Below are 14,713 nucleotides of genomic sequence, written 5' to 3'. Positions count from 1 at the left end.
CGACGGCGGATCGTCGAGCACCGCCGAGGCAGTGACAGGAAGCGACAGCGTGTCCTCGGGCGCCGCCCGGACAGGGAATTGGGGTGGCGGCGGGCCGTCTGGCACCGCCGAGGCAGGGACGAGACGCGGCGGTGGGTCGTCGGCCATCGTCGAGTCAGGCACTTGGAGCGGCGGCCGGTCGTCGAGCCCCGCCGAGACAGGAACGTGGAGCGGCGGCTGGTCGTCGAACCCCGCCGAGACAGGAACGTGGAGCGGCGGCCGGTCGTCGAGCCCCGCCGAGACAGGAACGTGGAGCGCCGGCGGATCGTCGAGTCCCGCCGAAAAAGGAGCTTGGGGCGACGGCGGATCGTCGAGCACCGCCGAGGCAGTGACAGGAAGCGACAGCGTGTCCTCGGGCGCCGCCCGGACAGGGAATTGGGGTGGCGGCGGGCCGTCTGGCACCGCCGAGGCAGGGATTTGGAGCGGCGGCGGGCCGGCCGCACCAAAGGCCGGGACTTGGAGCGGCGGTGGGCCGGACGCAGCGGGGACAGGGACTGGTGGCGGACGCAGAACGTGCTCCGCCGGAACAGGGACTTGTGGCGGACACAGGACGTGCTCCGTCGGAACAGGGACTTGTGGCGGACGCAGAACGTGCTCCGCCAGAACAGGGACTTGTGGCGGACGCGTGGCGTGCTCCGCCGGAACAGGGACTGGTGGCGGACGCAGGGCATGCTCCGTCGGAACAGGGACTTGTGGCGGACGCAGGACGTGCTCCGCCGGAACAGGGACTTGTGGCGGACGCAGGACGTGCTCCGCCGGAACAGGGACTTGTGGCGGACGCCGGGCGTGCTCCGCCGGAACAGGGACTTGTGGCGGCGGCGGGCCGGGCGCAGCGGGGACAGGGACTGGTGGCGGACGCAGAACGTGCTCCGCCGGAACAGGGACTTGTGGCGGACGCAGGACGTGCTCCGTCGGAACAGGGACTTGTGGCGGACGCAGAACGTGCTCCGCCAGAACAGGGACTTGTGGCGGACGCGTGGCGTGCTCCGCCGGAACAGGGACTGGTGGCGGACGCAGGGCGTGCTCCGCCGGAACAGGGACTTGTGGCGGACACAGGACGTGCTCCGCCGGAACAGGGACTTGTGGCGGACGCAGGACGTGCTCCGCCGGAACAGGGACTTGTGGCGGACGCAGGACGTGCTCCGCCGGAACAGGGATTTGTGGCGGACTCAGGGCGTGCTCCGCCGGAACAGGGACTTGTGGCGGACGCAGGGCGTGCTCCGCCGGAACAGGGACTTGTGGCGGACGCAGGACGTGCTCCGCCGGAACAGGGACTTGTGGCGGACGCAGGACGTGTTCCGCCGGAACAGGGACTTGTGGCGGACGCAGGACGTGCTCCGCCGGAACTGGGACTTGTGGCGGACGCAGGGCATGCTCCGCCGGAACAGGGACTGGTGGCGGACGCAGGATGTGCTCCGCCATAACAGGGACTGGTGGGGGACGCGTGGCGTGCTCCGCCGGAACAGCGACTGGTGGCGGACGCAGGGCGTGCTCCGCCGGAACAGGGACTTGTGGCGGACGCAGGACGTGCTCCGCCAGAACAGGGACTTGTGGCGGACGCAGGACGTGCTCCGCCGGAACAGGGACTTGTGGCGGACGCAGGACGTGCTCCGCTGGAACAGGGAATTGAAGCGCTGACGAGGCGCCGGAACGGGGGTCAGCAGCTCTCGGGAGGTCAGAACGGGCCCCAGCAGCTCGGGGGGAACCGGGACGGGGCTTATCAGCTGGCGGGGAGCCCGAACGGGGCTCATCCGCAGGCGGGGAGCCGGGACGGGGCTCATCAGCTGTCGAGGAGCCGGGACGAGGCTCAGCAGCTGGGGAGGAGCCGGAACAGGGTTCAGCAGCTGGCGGTGAGCCGGAGTGGGACTCTGGAGGCTGCGTGGGTTGCTGCAGCTGGCGAGGAGCCGGAATGGGACGCTGCAGCTGGCGAGGAGCCGGAACAGGAGGCTCCAGCTGGCGAGGAGCTGGGACAGGACGCTGCAGCTGGCGTGGAGCCGGGACGGTACGCTGCAGCTGTCGAGGAGCCGGGACGGGACGCTGCAGCTGGCGAGGAGCCGGGACGGGACGCTGCAGCTGGCGAGGAGCCGGGACGGGACGCTGCAGCTGGCGAGGGGCCGGGACGGGAGGCTGCAGCTTGCAAGCAGCTGGGTCGGGAGGCTGCAGCTCGTGAGGAGCCGGGTCGGGGACCTGATCCCTATCAGCCTGCCGCCATAGGGATTCAGGGGAACGGGAGACGCGAAGGACACGAGGGACCGGGACTACAGAGGCTGGTGAACGTGAGCTATGAGACGCAAGGGGGACGTGACAAGGTGCGGAAACCGACAGTGGACGAGGTGAACGACGTGGCCGTGATTTACGTGACTTTCGTGATTTAGGGCGAGGTGAACGACGCGAGGTAACGTGTGAGGTGGTCTCAAAAGGGTCAAAAGAAAAAGGGGACAGAAATTGTTCGGGGGGAGGAAAGTGACTGGACCTAACAGAAACCGGGTCGCGCTGGGCATCTAAAAGGTTGTATATATATTCAAAATCATACTCATGATCCGAGTCAACTAAAACGTGAGGGGGTGAAATAGCAGGGTGCTCAAAATCATCTTCAAAATCAGAATCGATGATACGGTGGGGAGGTTCGACAGGTGGGTAGTCATTATCGTGATCGTGGAACGAAGGGGGAAAAACAGACATAGAATGAAAAAAGGAACCTACGTGAAGGGGGCGGGGTTGGTCGGCAGGCTGAGGGGGGTACCAGCTTGAGCGGCGACGGCGAACTTGTCGCCGTGAGCTTCCTGCTGGGTCCAGTAAGGGTTGGTTCATTCTGTCAGGGTTGAGGAAGGTGAGGACCCAAACGCAGGGAAGCCAGGCAGGGGTAACTTAAAGGGCATTTATTAAACAGAAAACTAAGGCAAACAAGGAACTTGGAAAAACTTAACGACAGGAAACCAACTACAGGGAGAGGCGACAGGAACTGGCAACAGGCACAGGCAACCGGGACAAGCGACAGGGACAAGCGACACTTAAAATGACAATGAACCAACAAGAACTGAAAACAACCAGGGAACTAAATACACACAAATTGATGAGACAACGAGGAGCACCTGGACAAGACATGGAGGGTTGGAAGGACCGGATTGGTTAACACTAGGGTAAACGAGCACAGGTGGACACAATAGACAAGACGAGACAAGACACATGAACAAGGCCAAAACATGAAACCAAATACTGAACCAAAAATAACAAATACAAATCATGACATTAAAAGCAGATTAAATCCTGAATCAGTGCTGTAGTATATGAGTGGAGATTCTAAACCAGAACCTTTTATTACTGCATAATAAATTCTGCTGAATGAGTGTGCTACATGTACTCATAATAATGAGTCATATTGTGTGGATGGAATAGCTTAATTAAACAAGGATCTCCTAAGCCTGCACATCCTGACTAATTCTTCATATATATATATATATATATATATATATATATATATATATATATATATATATTTATATATATATATATACAGTAATACCCCGCTACTTCGTGGTTCACCTTTCGCGGGTTCAGTGCTTCGCGGGTCTAAAAAATATTCGGGGGCATTGTAGTTTCGCCGAGCGGCACGAGGGGGCGCTGGAGCGGTTAGATGGCCGGCGTGCGCCGAAGAAGAGCGTGGGCGAAGAGGAGAGCACGTTCCCCCGGCACGATCCGGGGCGACGTTTCGCGCGGTTCGGACCGTACGAAAGCTCCGGAGGAGGCCGGCCGGCGTGCGTGACAGTTACGCCGAATAGGAGCACCTTCCCCGGGCACGGGCAGTGTCAAGCGGCCCCTAAGTTTAACCGAATGGAAGCTCCGGGGGAGGAGGGCATGCTCGCGTGACAGTGAAGCCGAATAGGAGCACCTTCCCCGGGCACGGGCGGGGCGAAATGAAACCGAGTTCAACCGAACGGAGACACGCTTCGGGGGAGCAGGTCAGGCGTGCGTGACAATTAAGCCGGAGAGGAGCACCTCTTCCGCCCGGGCACGAGCGCAGCGCGAGGCTGTCAGTTATGAATGAATAAATAAATAAATGAAGAATGCCACCCTTCATTTCACAGGGCACACCGGACGGCGTACCAGCAGGTAAAAGTCGAAGTAATTAAATAAATACAAAAAGAAGTAATTGAATAAATACAAAAATAATGGCTGGGGAATAAAAAAATAAGTTTTAATAATAAATTTTTTTTTTGTTATAACATGAATTTCATTCTCTCTCTCTCTACCCGTATATATATATATATATATATATATATACATATATATATATTTTTTATATTATTTTTTTTTAAGCATTTTTGAAGGTGCGCCGCTACTTCGCACCTTTTTTTTTTTAAGCATTTTTGAAGGTGCGCCGCTACTTCGCGGATTTTCAGTTTTCGCGGGTGGTCTCGGTCCCCATTAACCGCGATAACCGGGGTATTACTGTATATATATATTTATATTTATATTGTTGTTGTTGTTGTTATTCCCGTTGTTGCATGAATTGACATGTTGTCATTTCAGTTACTCATTTATTAACTTTTGTTCACCAACCTCTGAAAATATTACAGTGGTTATCCAAGTATTGATTTTAGTGTGTTTTCCGCTTCATGGAGACACCCATTACAAAGCTGATGTCACTATTGATTCATCCATAAAATAAAATATATTGGGGGCATATTTTTATCGGTAGATGTGACCTTAAGTGGAGATGTCCACATGCGTTTTGGGTACGAGTGATTGTAGTCTACTGACATACTAAGAGTCGTAAGCTTTTATTTTTTTTTTTACGTGACTGCTACCTTAAAAGGCAGTCTACCTCAATGTCCTCGGCTCTCGTTATTTACAAATATGTCACCTTTTTTCAGATATGTCTTGAAACGTTACAAAATGGCCCAATTGGGGCTCTCGCATGCAAACATTGATGTATTCGTACGGAACATTATTTGCAGTGAGGTCGTGATTGGCTGTCGCCATCAATCAAACAAAAATACCATCACGGTTTCTATATATTTTAATCGTCTTACTGCTAAGCAACCCACTAGTATTTCACAAAAGGGGTGGGCGGTTGGGGACGATGCGGACGATTAAAGGGCCGCACAAAATCCCACTTCCATCCATGCTTTGTCTGTCCTTTTTAAAAACCTTCTCTTCCTCCGGCCTCTGACCCAAATATGAACATCCGTCCAGGACGGAACAGTTTGTCCGTACGTCCCTGGGATGGAATGCCCATCTTTGGATGTCATATTGATGTTGAATGGGCATCACATTCCCACTGGGTACAGTTAGGTGCATGTTTTGTTCTCTTTTGCCATGTTTCTATCTGGGGATGATAGTCAGACTGTGGAGCTTTATTTGAGCCTGCCACTGCCACAAAAAATTGCCCAAAATCCACGTTTGATCTGTAGAAAGCTTTGACAGAATATGAAAAACATGTCAGACCTTCATCTGAATGAGAAATGTGAAGGAACCCATCCGAACATTATGTACCGGAAGGGAGTGCACCGGCATCCGTGGGGGAGCGCAGGCCAAACTGACCGACTCCGTCAGCCCTTCACAGATTTCATGATAGACCATCAGAAAGCTTAAAAGGACTCGAGCGCCGAGATAAAAATGACCAAAAATCCCACGCTGCACTACATTTTGGGCGAACACGGCTCCTTTGGCCCACTGGAACATCATGTAAAGAGCATTACATGTACATTTGCTAACTAGCACATGAATACCAAAATACTTTTTGTATCTCATCTTAATATAACCTTGCACGCCCCCTGGTGTATTACTTAGAGACAATGCTCAATACCCACCAATATCTTTTAAATATAGATTTGTTATTGTATGAATTGTTTCATTTGAATCATCCAATCATCCTTCTGTTTACACAATGGTTATTGTCCTCCTTTTTCCCGCCTTTTCACAGGCTCTTCAAGAGGCAATGATGAGCATGCTGTGGTGTTCAGGGAGAGGTGACGTAATTGATGACTGGTGTCGGTGTGATTCCGCTGCCTTTGGCGCCGATGGACTCCCTACATGTGCACCACTTCCACAACCAATGTATGCAACCTATTTATATTGTACAGATAATATTAATTCTACAAGTCAAACTACTGTTAAGTTACAAGATGCACTTTTCTTTTGGGTTGTGGTTAATCTATTCATGTACGTGCATATACAGTACTTAAAAATGCATTTTGTGTCGACCAAAAGTATAGGAGGGAGGTCAATTCTTTTAGATCATGGATGAAAAATGTTTTGCAAAGAAATAGTTATTGCTAAGTAGTGAATGTGAAGTATAGTGAATTTCAGCATGTATCCTCGTTTCCAGGCAAACTGAGAAATACATGTTAAGACAGGCAGTAATTAATTTCATAAGTGAACCAAACAGGTGAAACCTAATCATCAAGTGAGTTACTCTGCATATTCCCGATATAATTTTTAGGAACTGTAGCAAGATGCCCTTCTTCTAGGTAAAGTTACTAGGGGATACTGATTCTGGCAGGTTTGTATGCTCCCCAGTCACAGAATGAAGATCCCCAACCACCAACAAATGACTTTTTCTGTATATTCTTGGGATCATTTTGAATAACTGGAGTGAATATGAGCTGGACCCCTTTTTCCTAAGTAACCTTACGAAGGGATACAAATTCTGGCAGGTACCAAAAGTGTCAAAAGTGTAAGCCCAACAAATGTTATGGCACTTTCATTTCTATGGTAATGTTTTTAAAATAAAAGTGCGCTATACACTGCTTCAGAATTTTGACGTTGTATTATCGATTGTATTTTCCCGACTACAAGTCGCTCCAGCGTATAAGTGGAACTATCGCAAAAATGCAAAATGAGGTAGAAAAAACATTCATAAGTCGAACTGGAGTATAAATCTCATTTTTTTACAGGTTTATTTTACAAAATATCAGATAAAAAACATTTCATCTTAGAAGGCAAGTTATATCACATTGCTAAAAGAATATAGATCTAGCTGAATAGGTGTCAGATATGATAACACAATCAAGGTTATTTAGCTACACGAAAAATACACATGAACAGAAAAGGTGTCAAGTGTTCATGTTAAGGAATCATCCAGACGTGATGGCCAGCTTTTCACTAACAAGCTTAGTTTAATATGTTTTGATCGGGAAACTTTTTTGTTTTGTATCCATTCATTTTGGAGGAAATAAGTGACAACTTGAAAAATGCCTTCTTTTAATGAGGAATACAGACATTCCCCGATCCGCTCTCTCCATGTCTCGGTGCGAGTCACTAAAGGGACCGATCACAAACTCTACATTGAAAACCATTGTACTTTTATGGCATGTACCGTCCAAAAACGGTGATCAATTGGCACCAAAATTCATGTGGACATCCTGACTTATTACCACTTGAACATATCAAAAGGATTAACCTCTCTGAGGCTGATTTATAAGAGAAGGAGGAAATGTGGTAGTGAGCAGATGCACCGGCGGAGATACATATATGTGGGCTGGGAGGACACTCGCCCAGTACAGCTTTGCTATTCACGGTGGGGACGTGCGGCATAAAGTACCAGTCAGGATATTTACAGAGCATGAAGTGGGAATGAGTAGTGGGAATGAGTAGACTGGCTCCAGTTTATTTACTTTAGGCGACATTAATACCTGCAACGCGCCGCATATTCCGATTCTTCTGACCACGAAGTAGGATGTAGGTCGTTTTTTATTCCAATTTCAGCCATGAGCGTTAGCTTGCCTTCCTTTTGCGGCTACAAGTGGTGTCGGACATGAACGTACTCGACTGCTTGAGAGGCAACAGCCATTCACGCCACAAAGCCTTTCGCTGAACAGTAAGGCGCTAATTTTGTTGCGCCATCGCCTATTGTTTTAGCAGCCTGAAGCAAATTGTTGCTCATTGACGTGCTGTTGTCATACTGTTAGCCGGGGAGGGGAGGGGAAAGGATAAATATCCATATCCGCCAGCTGGCTGCCTGTCGCCCGCTGTCAGCTGCCGTCTGCCTCTTGAGAATTGACACAACTTTAGCGTATAGCTCAGTTCTTCTCAAATAGTGGGGCAGCCATGCCAGTGCAATGCTGAGGGGGGCGCGTGTGACCCTGGGGAGCATGCTTTTTTTTCCCCGAAGTATTACAATGAAGTGTAATTACACATCCACTCCAGTAGACCAAGTCCAGGTCCCAGCTAAACATTGAGCAGGAACTGAGTGTTGCAGTATCATGCTTCAAACCTTGCTTTGAGAATGTGCGCTCTGGAAAAAAAAAAATCAGCTCAAATTGTTTTTTTCATTTTTGTTTTGCAGGTTTAAGTGTTTTATGTATTGTGCTCCTGAGTTAATGTTGCTGGAGTCAATTTAAATTTGTCATTATTTATTGTTTTTGTTTCATTTTATTTTCAGCAGCAAATGGCGAAATAAGTCTGTCAAAAATGTTTAATGCTTAAAAACAAGGATATTATTATTTTTTGAATTTCAGGCAAATTGATGCACCTCTTTTACAGTCTAATAAACAATTTTAATAAGGTAATTCTCGTAAGTTGATGATATCTCTTTCTTTTTTTTCTTTATGTTAACAAGGATACGATGTTATGCAGAGGTGTACCTACAACTATTTTATAGACAAATGCTATTATTTATCTAGCGGCAGAGAGTAGGTGGTGGGGTGGAGGCGCAAATTATTTTCTTCTACCTTGGGGGGGCGGGCGTAACAGAAATGAATTGAGAAGCACTGGCGAAGCTAAATGTCCAAAATACAACCAGTCAGGGTTCATGTGCGCACCATGCTCTTGTCCGCTTCAGCCTAAGTGGAGATCGGCACAGTATTTTTGATTTTGTGGAGGTGATCACATGATCTCACGTTTGGTGCATTTTTGTTCAGTCGTTCTTATATATATATATATATATATATATATATATATATATATATATATATATATATATATATATATATATATATATATATATATATATATACATACATACATACATACATACATACATACATACATACATATAGCGGCACGGTGGACGACTGTGTGGAGTTTGCATGTTCTCCCCGTGCCTGCGTGGGTTTCCTCCGGGTACTCCGGTTTCCTCCCACATTCCAAAAACATGCATGGCAGGCCGATTGAACACTCTAAATTGCCCCTAGGTATGAGTGTGAGTGCGGATGGTTGTTCGTCTCTGTGTGCCCTGCAATTGGCTGGCAACCAGTTCAGGGTGTCCCCCGCCTACTGCCCGAAGATAGCTGGGATAGGCTCCAGCACCCCCCGCGACCCTAGTGAGGAGAAACGGTACAGATGATGGATGGATATATACATATATATATATATATATATATATATGTATATTTCCAGTTGACGTTTTGTGAGTGATCCCTCCCTAAAGTTTTTTTTTTCCTCTTTCATTCACGAAAAAATAAGTGACCAGCAACGATTAACTTTTTGGGTTTTGGTCAAAGTGTGGACGTCAATATAATTCTCAATGATGCCGAAACAGGTTGGAGAAAGAAAGCACATACTCAGCGCTGCCTGCTGGCGAGCACATACACTGGTCTGGCGCTTCTGACGTTGCCAAAGCGCCCTCTCAGCCACTGGCAGAATGTCGTCACGCCAGTGTTTGACACTATGATTTTTTTTCTTTCCAAGCCAAAATTATCTCAATATACAACTTTTATTTTTGTAAAAGCAAATATTTTTCCCAGCAAATCTGGAGCTAATATTCTAAAAGTTCTTTTTCTTTTTTGGCAATCGCAGTATTGCACTCTGAAGCAGCAGCTGTGTAGGATCTTTGTCTGAATATTAGATCTGAAATATAACCGCCACTTTCATCACAAATTGCATTGAGGTGAGAATGGCAAGTTTTTCTCCCTTTTCCTTGAAATAACACATGCAGCAGCTTTATAATCTGGTAATTACTTTTTATCAGTGACTGCAACTATTTGCAATTACAATGGTCAAATTTGACCAGAACGCAACAAAATGTCCAAATGAGCTAATGTAACCTATTCCAAATAAGTCGGAAGCTATGAGGGGGAAAAAAACTGTTTGGTCCTCTTCAAACATACCAGGCTTTCTTTCCCCACACTGCTCCAGACGTATCATGTAGGTGTGCATACACACAAAGGAATCCTGGTGCGGTGCAAACTTGTGGAGGTGGTCACGGTGCGCTTCCAAACAGACTTGGTATGGTTCGCTTCATGTGTGAATTATAAACAACTCCCGATCTGCACTAACTACAGGTTACATTTGTCTTTTGTGGAGCTACAGTGTGTAACCAAGAAGTCACGCTCTTTTTTTTTTTTTTTTTTTAATCTTGTTTCCAGGCTGAAACTGTCTTACACTTATGAGCCGAGTAGCTCATTGCTCATCATGGAATGGAACCATACAGAACCGCCTATTGGTGTGCGGATCATTGATTACCTCATCAGCCAGGAGAAGGTGACTGAGAGGACTGACCACTCCAAAGTTGAGACAGGTATTTTTACTTAGAACATCTTACATCTTGTGACCTACTCAGTTCAACATTCTACAAACTAACAATGTGGGTGTGCCCGCACAAGACAAAGAACAACATTCTGATTAATATTGCATTTGTAAAAATAAGAATTAAAATGGTATATTCATTTTTTTATCCATCTCAGGGGGGCACCATTTTGCCCAATACCATCCTCAGCTGTCGACCGAAATTAAAGTCAACAGACTGCCCTCGGGCTTGCATTGTGATTTGTCAGTTGACCAAACCCGGAAACAAGCTTAGCCGATGTAGCAAGTCCTGGAAGTTGTTTTTCGTTTCCCATCCCTACCTGGCATACTAGTGCGCTGTGAAAGCTCAGAATTTGTCAGAAATTTATTACTTACTAATTCCAAATATATCTTGGTTCATCTAACTATGCCAGTGACAAATAGTGAAAGGCAGAAAAGTTAAATGCACCTCCATCAGAATTAAGGTTGCACGGTTTTAGGAAAAAATGTCTTACGATTTTTCAGATATTGCAATTTCGATTTAAATTGCAATTTTCGTCACAATGTGCAGTTAGATTTGCAAAAATGACAGTAAATTCCATTCTATCATTTAAAACAATAAAAGCTCTTACTGTAATAATGCAATGACGCTAAAGAGGTTTTGTGAGGAAGGGCAGTTCTTTCTCAGGTTTTTTAATAACTACCTGCTGTTAAGTATAATTTCGTATTTATGCGCATTTGTGGATATGAAAAAGCATTTTTTAAACCTCAAAATGTTTTGCATTTCAGAATAATGTAATTTTTTAATAAATGTCAGATTATATGTCAATAAAATCCTAATCAAGTCCCTGAGCAAAAGCTGAATTGATTAAAATATATAATTTTGAGACCCATTATAGTGCAAATTTCAAAACTTAGTACTCTGTAGTCTGTGAAGCAAAATGCAAATGTTATTGATGCGATGATAAATATTTAATATACGTTTGACATCGAACCTCTTCGTCATGATGACGTCATCCGTTTACGTGTTCTGGCCTGTGAGCGCAAATAAAGTCTGTACTGCTGCTGCGCAAGATATCTTGGCGCCTAGCATTCAAGCAGCGGTTAAATAAATTACTTCCGGGACTACGGGCGACAGGGTGACGCTTTTTAATTATTTTTTTCATTAGCACGCCGCTGGTTAGGGTGATCTTCTTCGTGAGCGTGGGGCACAAGAGCCCTGTTAAAAAACAAACAAACAAAAAAAAAAAACGCAGCTTTGACGATCACAAAATTGCGTTGTCTGAGCTTCCGATTTTGGTCCCAAAACAATAAATCATTCAGCCCTAATCAGAATACAAGGCACTAAAAATACCTAATTGCAAATATACTGAATCAGCTTTGTGTTCAATTTAACAGGCCATCGTTCGAACTGAATAATTAATTTGTGAATAAATTAAGGCAAGATAATCATTACATGAATTTTCATACTTTTTGTGACAATTTTGTTCAGTGACGTAATGGGAGTCTGTTCTAATATAAAACGGCTGGCTTGACAAAGGTGGGTAAAACTGGAAAGTGGTGTAGTTTTCAAACAGTCCACAAGATGGTAGTCATTAGTAGCAATAAAGATAGGCATTCATAGTAGTTTGACTTTGACCAAAACCATTTTCTTTCCCCTTTATATATTTATAAAGATAAAGATAAAGATGTCCTTTATTAGTCCCACAATGGGGAAATTTGAGGTGTTACAGCAGCAAAGATATAGATCACACAGAGTCGGCGGCGTAATGTAGCCGTTAATGTACAACATTAGCAGCAGACATTCATAAAAAGCATACAAATATACACAGTATAAACGTATCTAAGTGTAAAGAAACACTCCTAATGCCTGTCCATTATACAGAGGGGGAAACGCTGTAATGATAAAAACTACTGAATGATTGAAAATACTGCAATGATAAAAATATTGCAATGATAAAAGTACTGTAATGGTAAGAGTACTGAAATGATAGAAAAGTACTGCAATGATAGAAAATGCTGCTATGATAAAAGTACTGTAATGGTAAAAAGTACTGCAACGATAGAAAAGTACTGCAATGATAAAAGTACTGCAATGATAAAAGTATTATTATTTATTACTTTATTTCGTTTAACATGGCTAAATAGATGCAACAGTATACAGTAATGGTGACTTTCAGATCTGAATTGTGTTTTACCTCATACTCCTTGTGAACTGATTGATCAGATTCAAAATTGTTTAATCACGGGTGGCTTGTTGTCAGTTTAATTTTTTTTGGTAACTTTTTGTGTGTGTACGTGCGTGTGCGTGCGTGTTGGGGTGCGCGTGTGTGTGGGTGTGTGTGCTCCTATTTATATGTCTGCTGCTCTGAGCTTGCATTCAATGCATTATGCAGTGAGCGTTCAACTCAGTTCGACTGTAGGAGATGATTGATTACTTTTGGTGAACACACCCTGATGTGAAGTGAACAAAGAGGCAAAGGTGGCCGGTTGTGAATATTCAGAGAGTGGGGGAGCGAGGGGGTGAACAGACCACCAAGCAGTGGGGTGATAGACAGAGCAAAGAAATCAAAGACAGGCACAAAAATTGTGAAAGGCTGAAAGCAGACTGAACAGTGTGGTTTTGATTTCAGCTGTCTGTCTTTCATCCCTGGAAATCAAACTTACATGAACCGATGGACATTTCTCCGCGAGTTCAACTTCTCCTTCGCTGTGTTTCATTCTTCTGTGCTTTTTATGCCCTCCTCAAGCTTTCTCTAATCTCCCATTCCTCCTGTCCCATTGATTTGTATTCCAAAAGTTCTAAATGTTGGCTTCTTTTTGCTTGTTTTCTTTTTTTTTTTTAGTCTGCCCTCTTTTTAACCCCTTTGTTCCTTACCACACTCAAAAATGTATTTTTTTTCCACCCACTTACCTTGGAATTTTTAGTAAGCATAAACTGTAGGGTAAAACAAGGGTCCACCATAAAATGATCCAAAAACAATGGAGAACCAGTCATCAGTCAAAACTGAATCCACCAACTTAGCCTGTATTTAAGCAGACAGGCGTACCATACAGTTTAATGGGGTAATAAAATGGAGCTAATGATTAATGCATGTAGGTATCAAGCAACTTTAATCGTGCTTTAATGTGAATGTTCTAGTCAAGTGACAAGGAAAATCAATCACGGAAGTCAGATCGTTTCGGCTGCCTCATGTCTTTGGATACTTTCACGGTGGTACTTTGGATTGGGATGAGGTTTATAAGTGTGTTCTACAGTTTGAATTAATATGCTTCCTAAAACTGCTGCTTTCGATTTGTTTTCAAAACAGAGATACAATGTAGTTTTACTGAATGCCAACATAAAGACAAGTAACACTTTCTTCATCTTTCTTCATCTTTCTCAGCATATTGTCACCCTCCTAATATAATCCGTTTGTCAGGAACCACATTCTGATTCCGTTACATGCATTAATCATTTCATTTCAGTGTATAATTAATTGATTAATCAGTTTAACTAAAGAAATAGCTGATTTTGGCAGCGGTGGCCAATATCCACAGAGATGTTTAAGGCAAAAAATGTTTTTTTGCTCAAAATATGACTTTGGCCATTATTTTAAGAGGGTGACGTTTTGATGTGTTTTTGTGCTGTCTTGCAGATGTGTACCAGCTAGACTGGCATAAAACTACAGCAAAAACGTAGCTTTTGTTCTCAATAGGGAATTAAGTATAAGATGCAGATCGCTCCTTATAAGCTTTTCTTAAAAATATAAATAAAAAAAACTTTTTCAGAGAGAGCTTTCAGTGGAATAAGAAGTTCGTTCATTCACCTGTTGTCAGTGCGACATTGAGCACTTTGAATAAATATTTGAACCCTGGGTTGGTCCTCAACGACCGGGGTCACGTCGCCTACCAAGGATAGTCTGAGGTCGAGGGAAGCTCTGTGCTACTTTTGTAGAAGCAGCTACATAACAAAGGCTTTGGCTGGCTACTAGTGCACCTAAACGCATTGTTGAGTCGCTCCTAAGACAGGAATCATCACTTGCGTGGTGACGAATAAACTACATTTCTGACAAGTGTCATAGTCACAGAGGGATGACAAGAAAAGATGGAGAAGCCATGCTAAATGCTAAGCTAACCTAAAATTGACACGCCTAGTGCATTTAATGCCGGGCAGTAGGCAGTGTACACCCCAAACTGGTTGCCAGCTAGCCACCGGGCATACAAAGACAAACAACCATCCATG

The 14,713-nt window shown here is 45.2% G+C and overlaps 1 protein-coding gene across 4 annotated transcripts in view; it reads left to right on the top strand.

Moving 5' to 3' along the window:
• astn1 (astrotactin 1) overlaps positions 1-14,713 on the top strand; it is a 324,631-nt gene that overhangs the window by 288,490 nt on the left and 21,428 nt on the right. For all 4 annotated transcript variants that reach the window (XM_088310602.1, XM_088310600.1, XM_088310601.1 and 1 more), the window contains exons 19-20: positions 5,966-6,099; positions 10,350-10,501. In XM_088310602.1, the coding sequence (XP_088166728.1) occupies positions 5,966-6,099; positions 10,350-10,501 (286 nt within the window). The remainder of the gene's footprint in view (positions 1-5,965; positions 6,100-10,349; positions 10,502-14,713) is intronic.

Source organism: Idiotropiscis lumnitzeri, chromosome 12 (assembly GCF_059441095.1).
Source record: "Idiotropiscis lumnitzeri isolate Australia: NSW breed Sydney's pygmy pipehorse chromosome 12, RoL_Ilum_1.0, whole genome shotgun sequence".
NCBI lineage: Eukaryota > Metazoa > Chordata > Actinopteri > Syngnathiformes > Syngnathidae > Idiotropiscis > Idiotropiscis lumnitzeri.
Note: the sequence above shows the minus strand (reverse complement) of the source record. Positions and strands in the feature narration are given on the sequence as shown.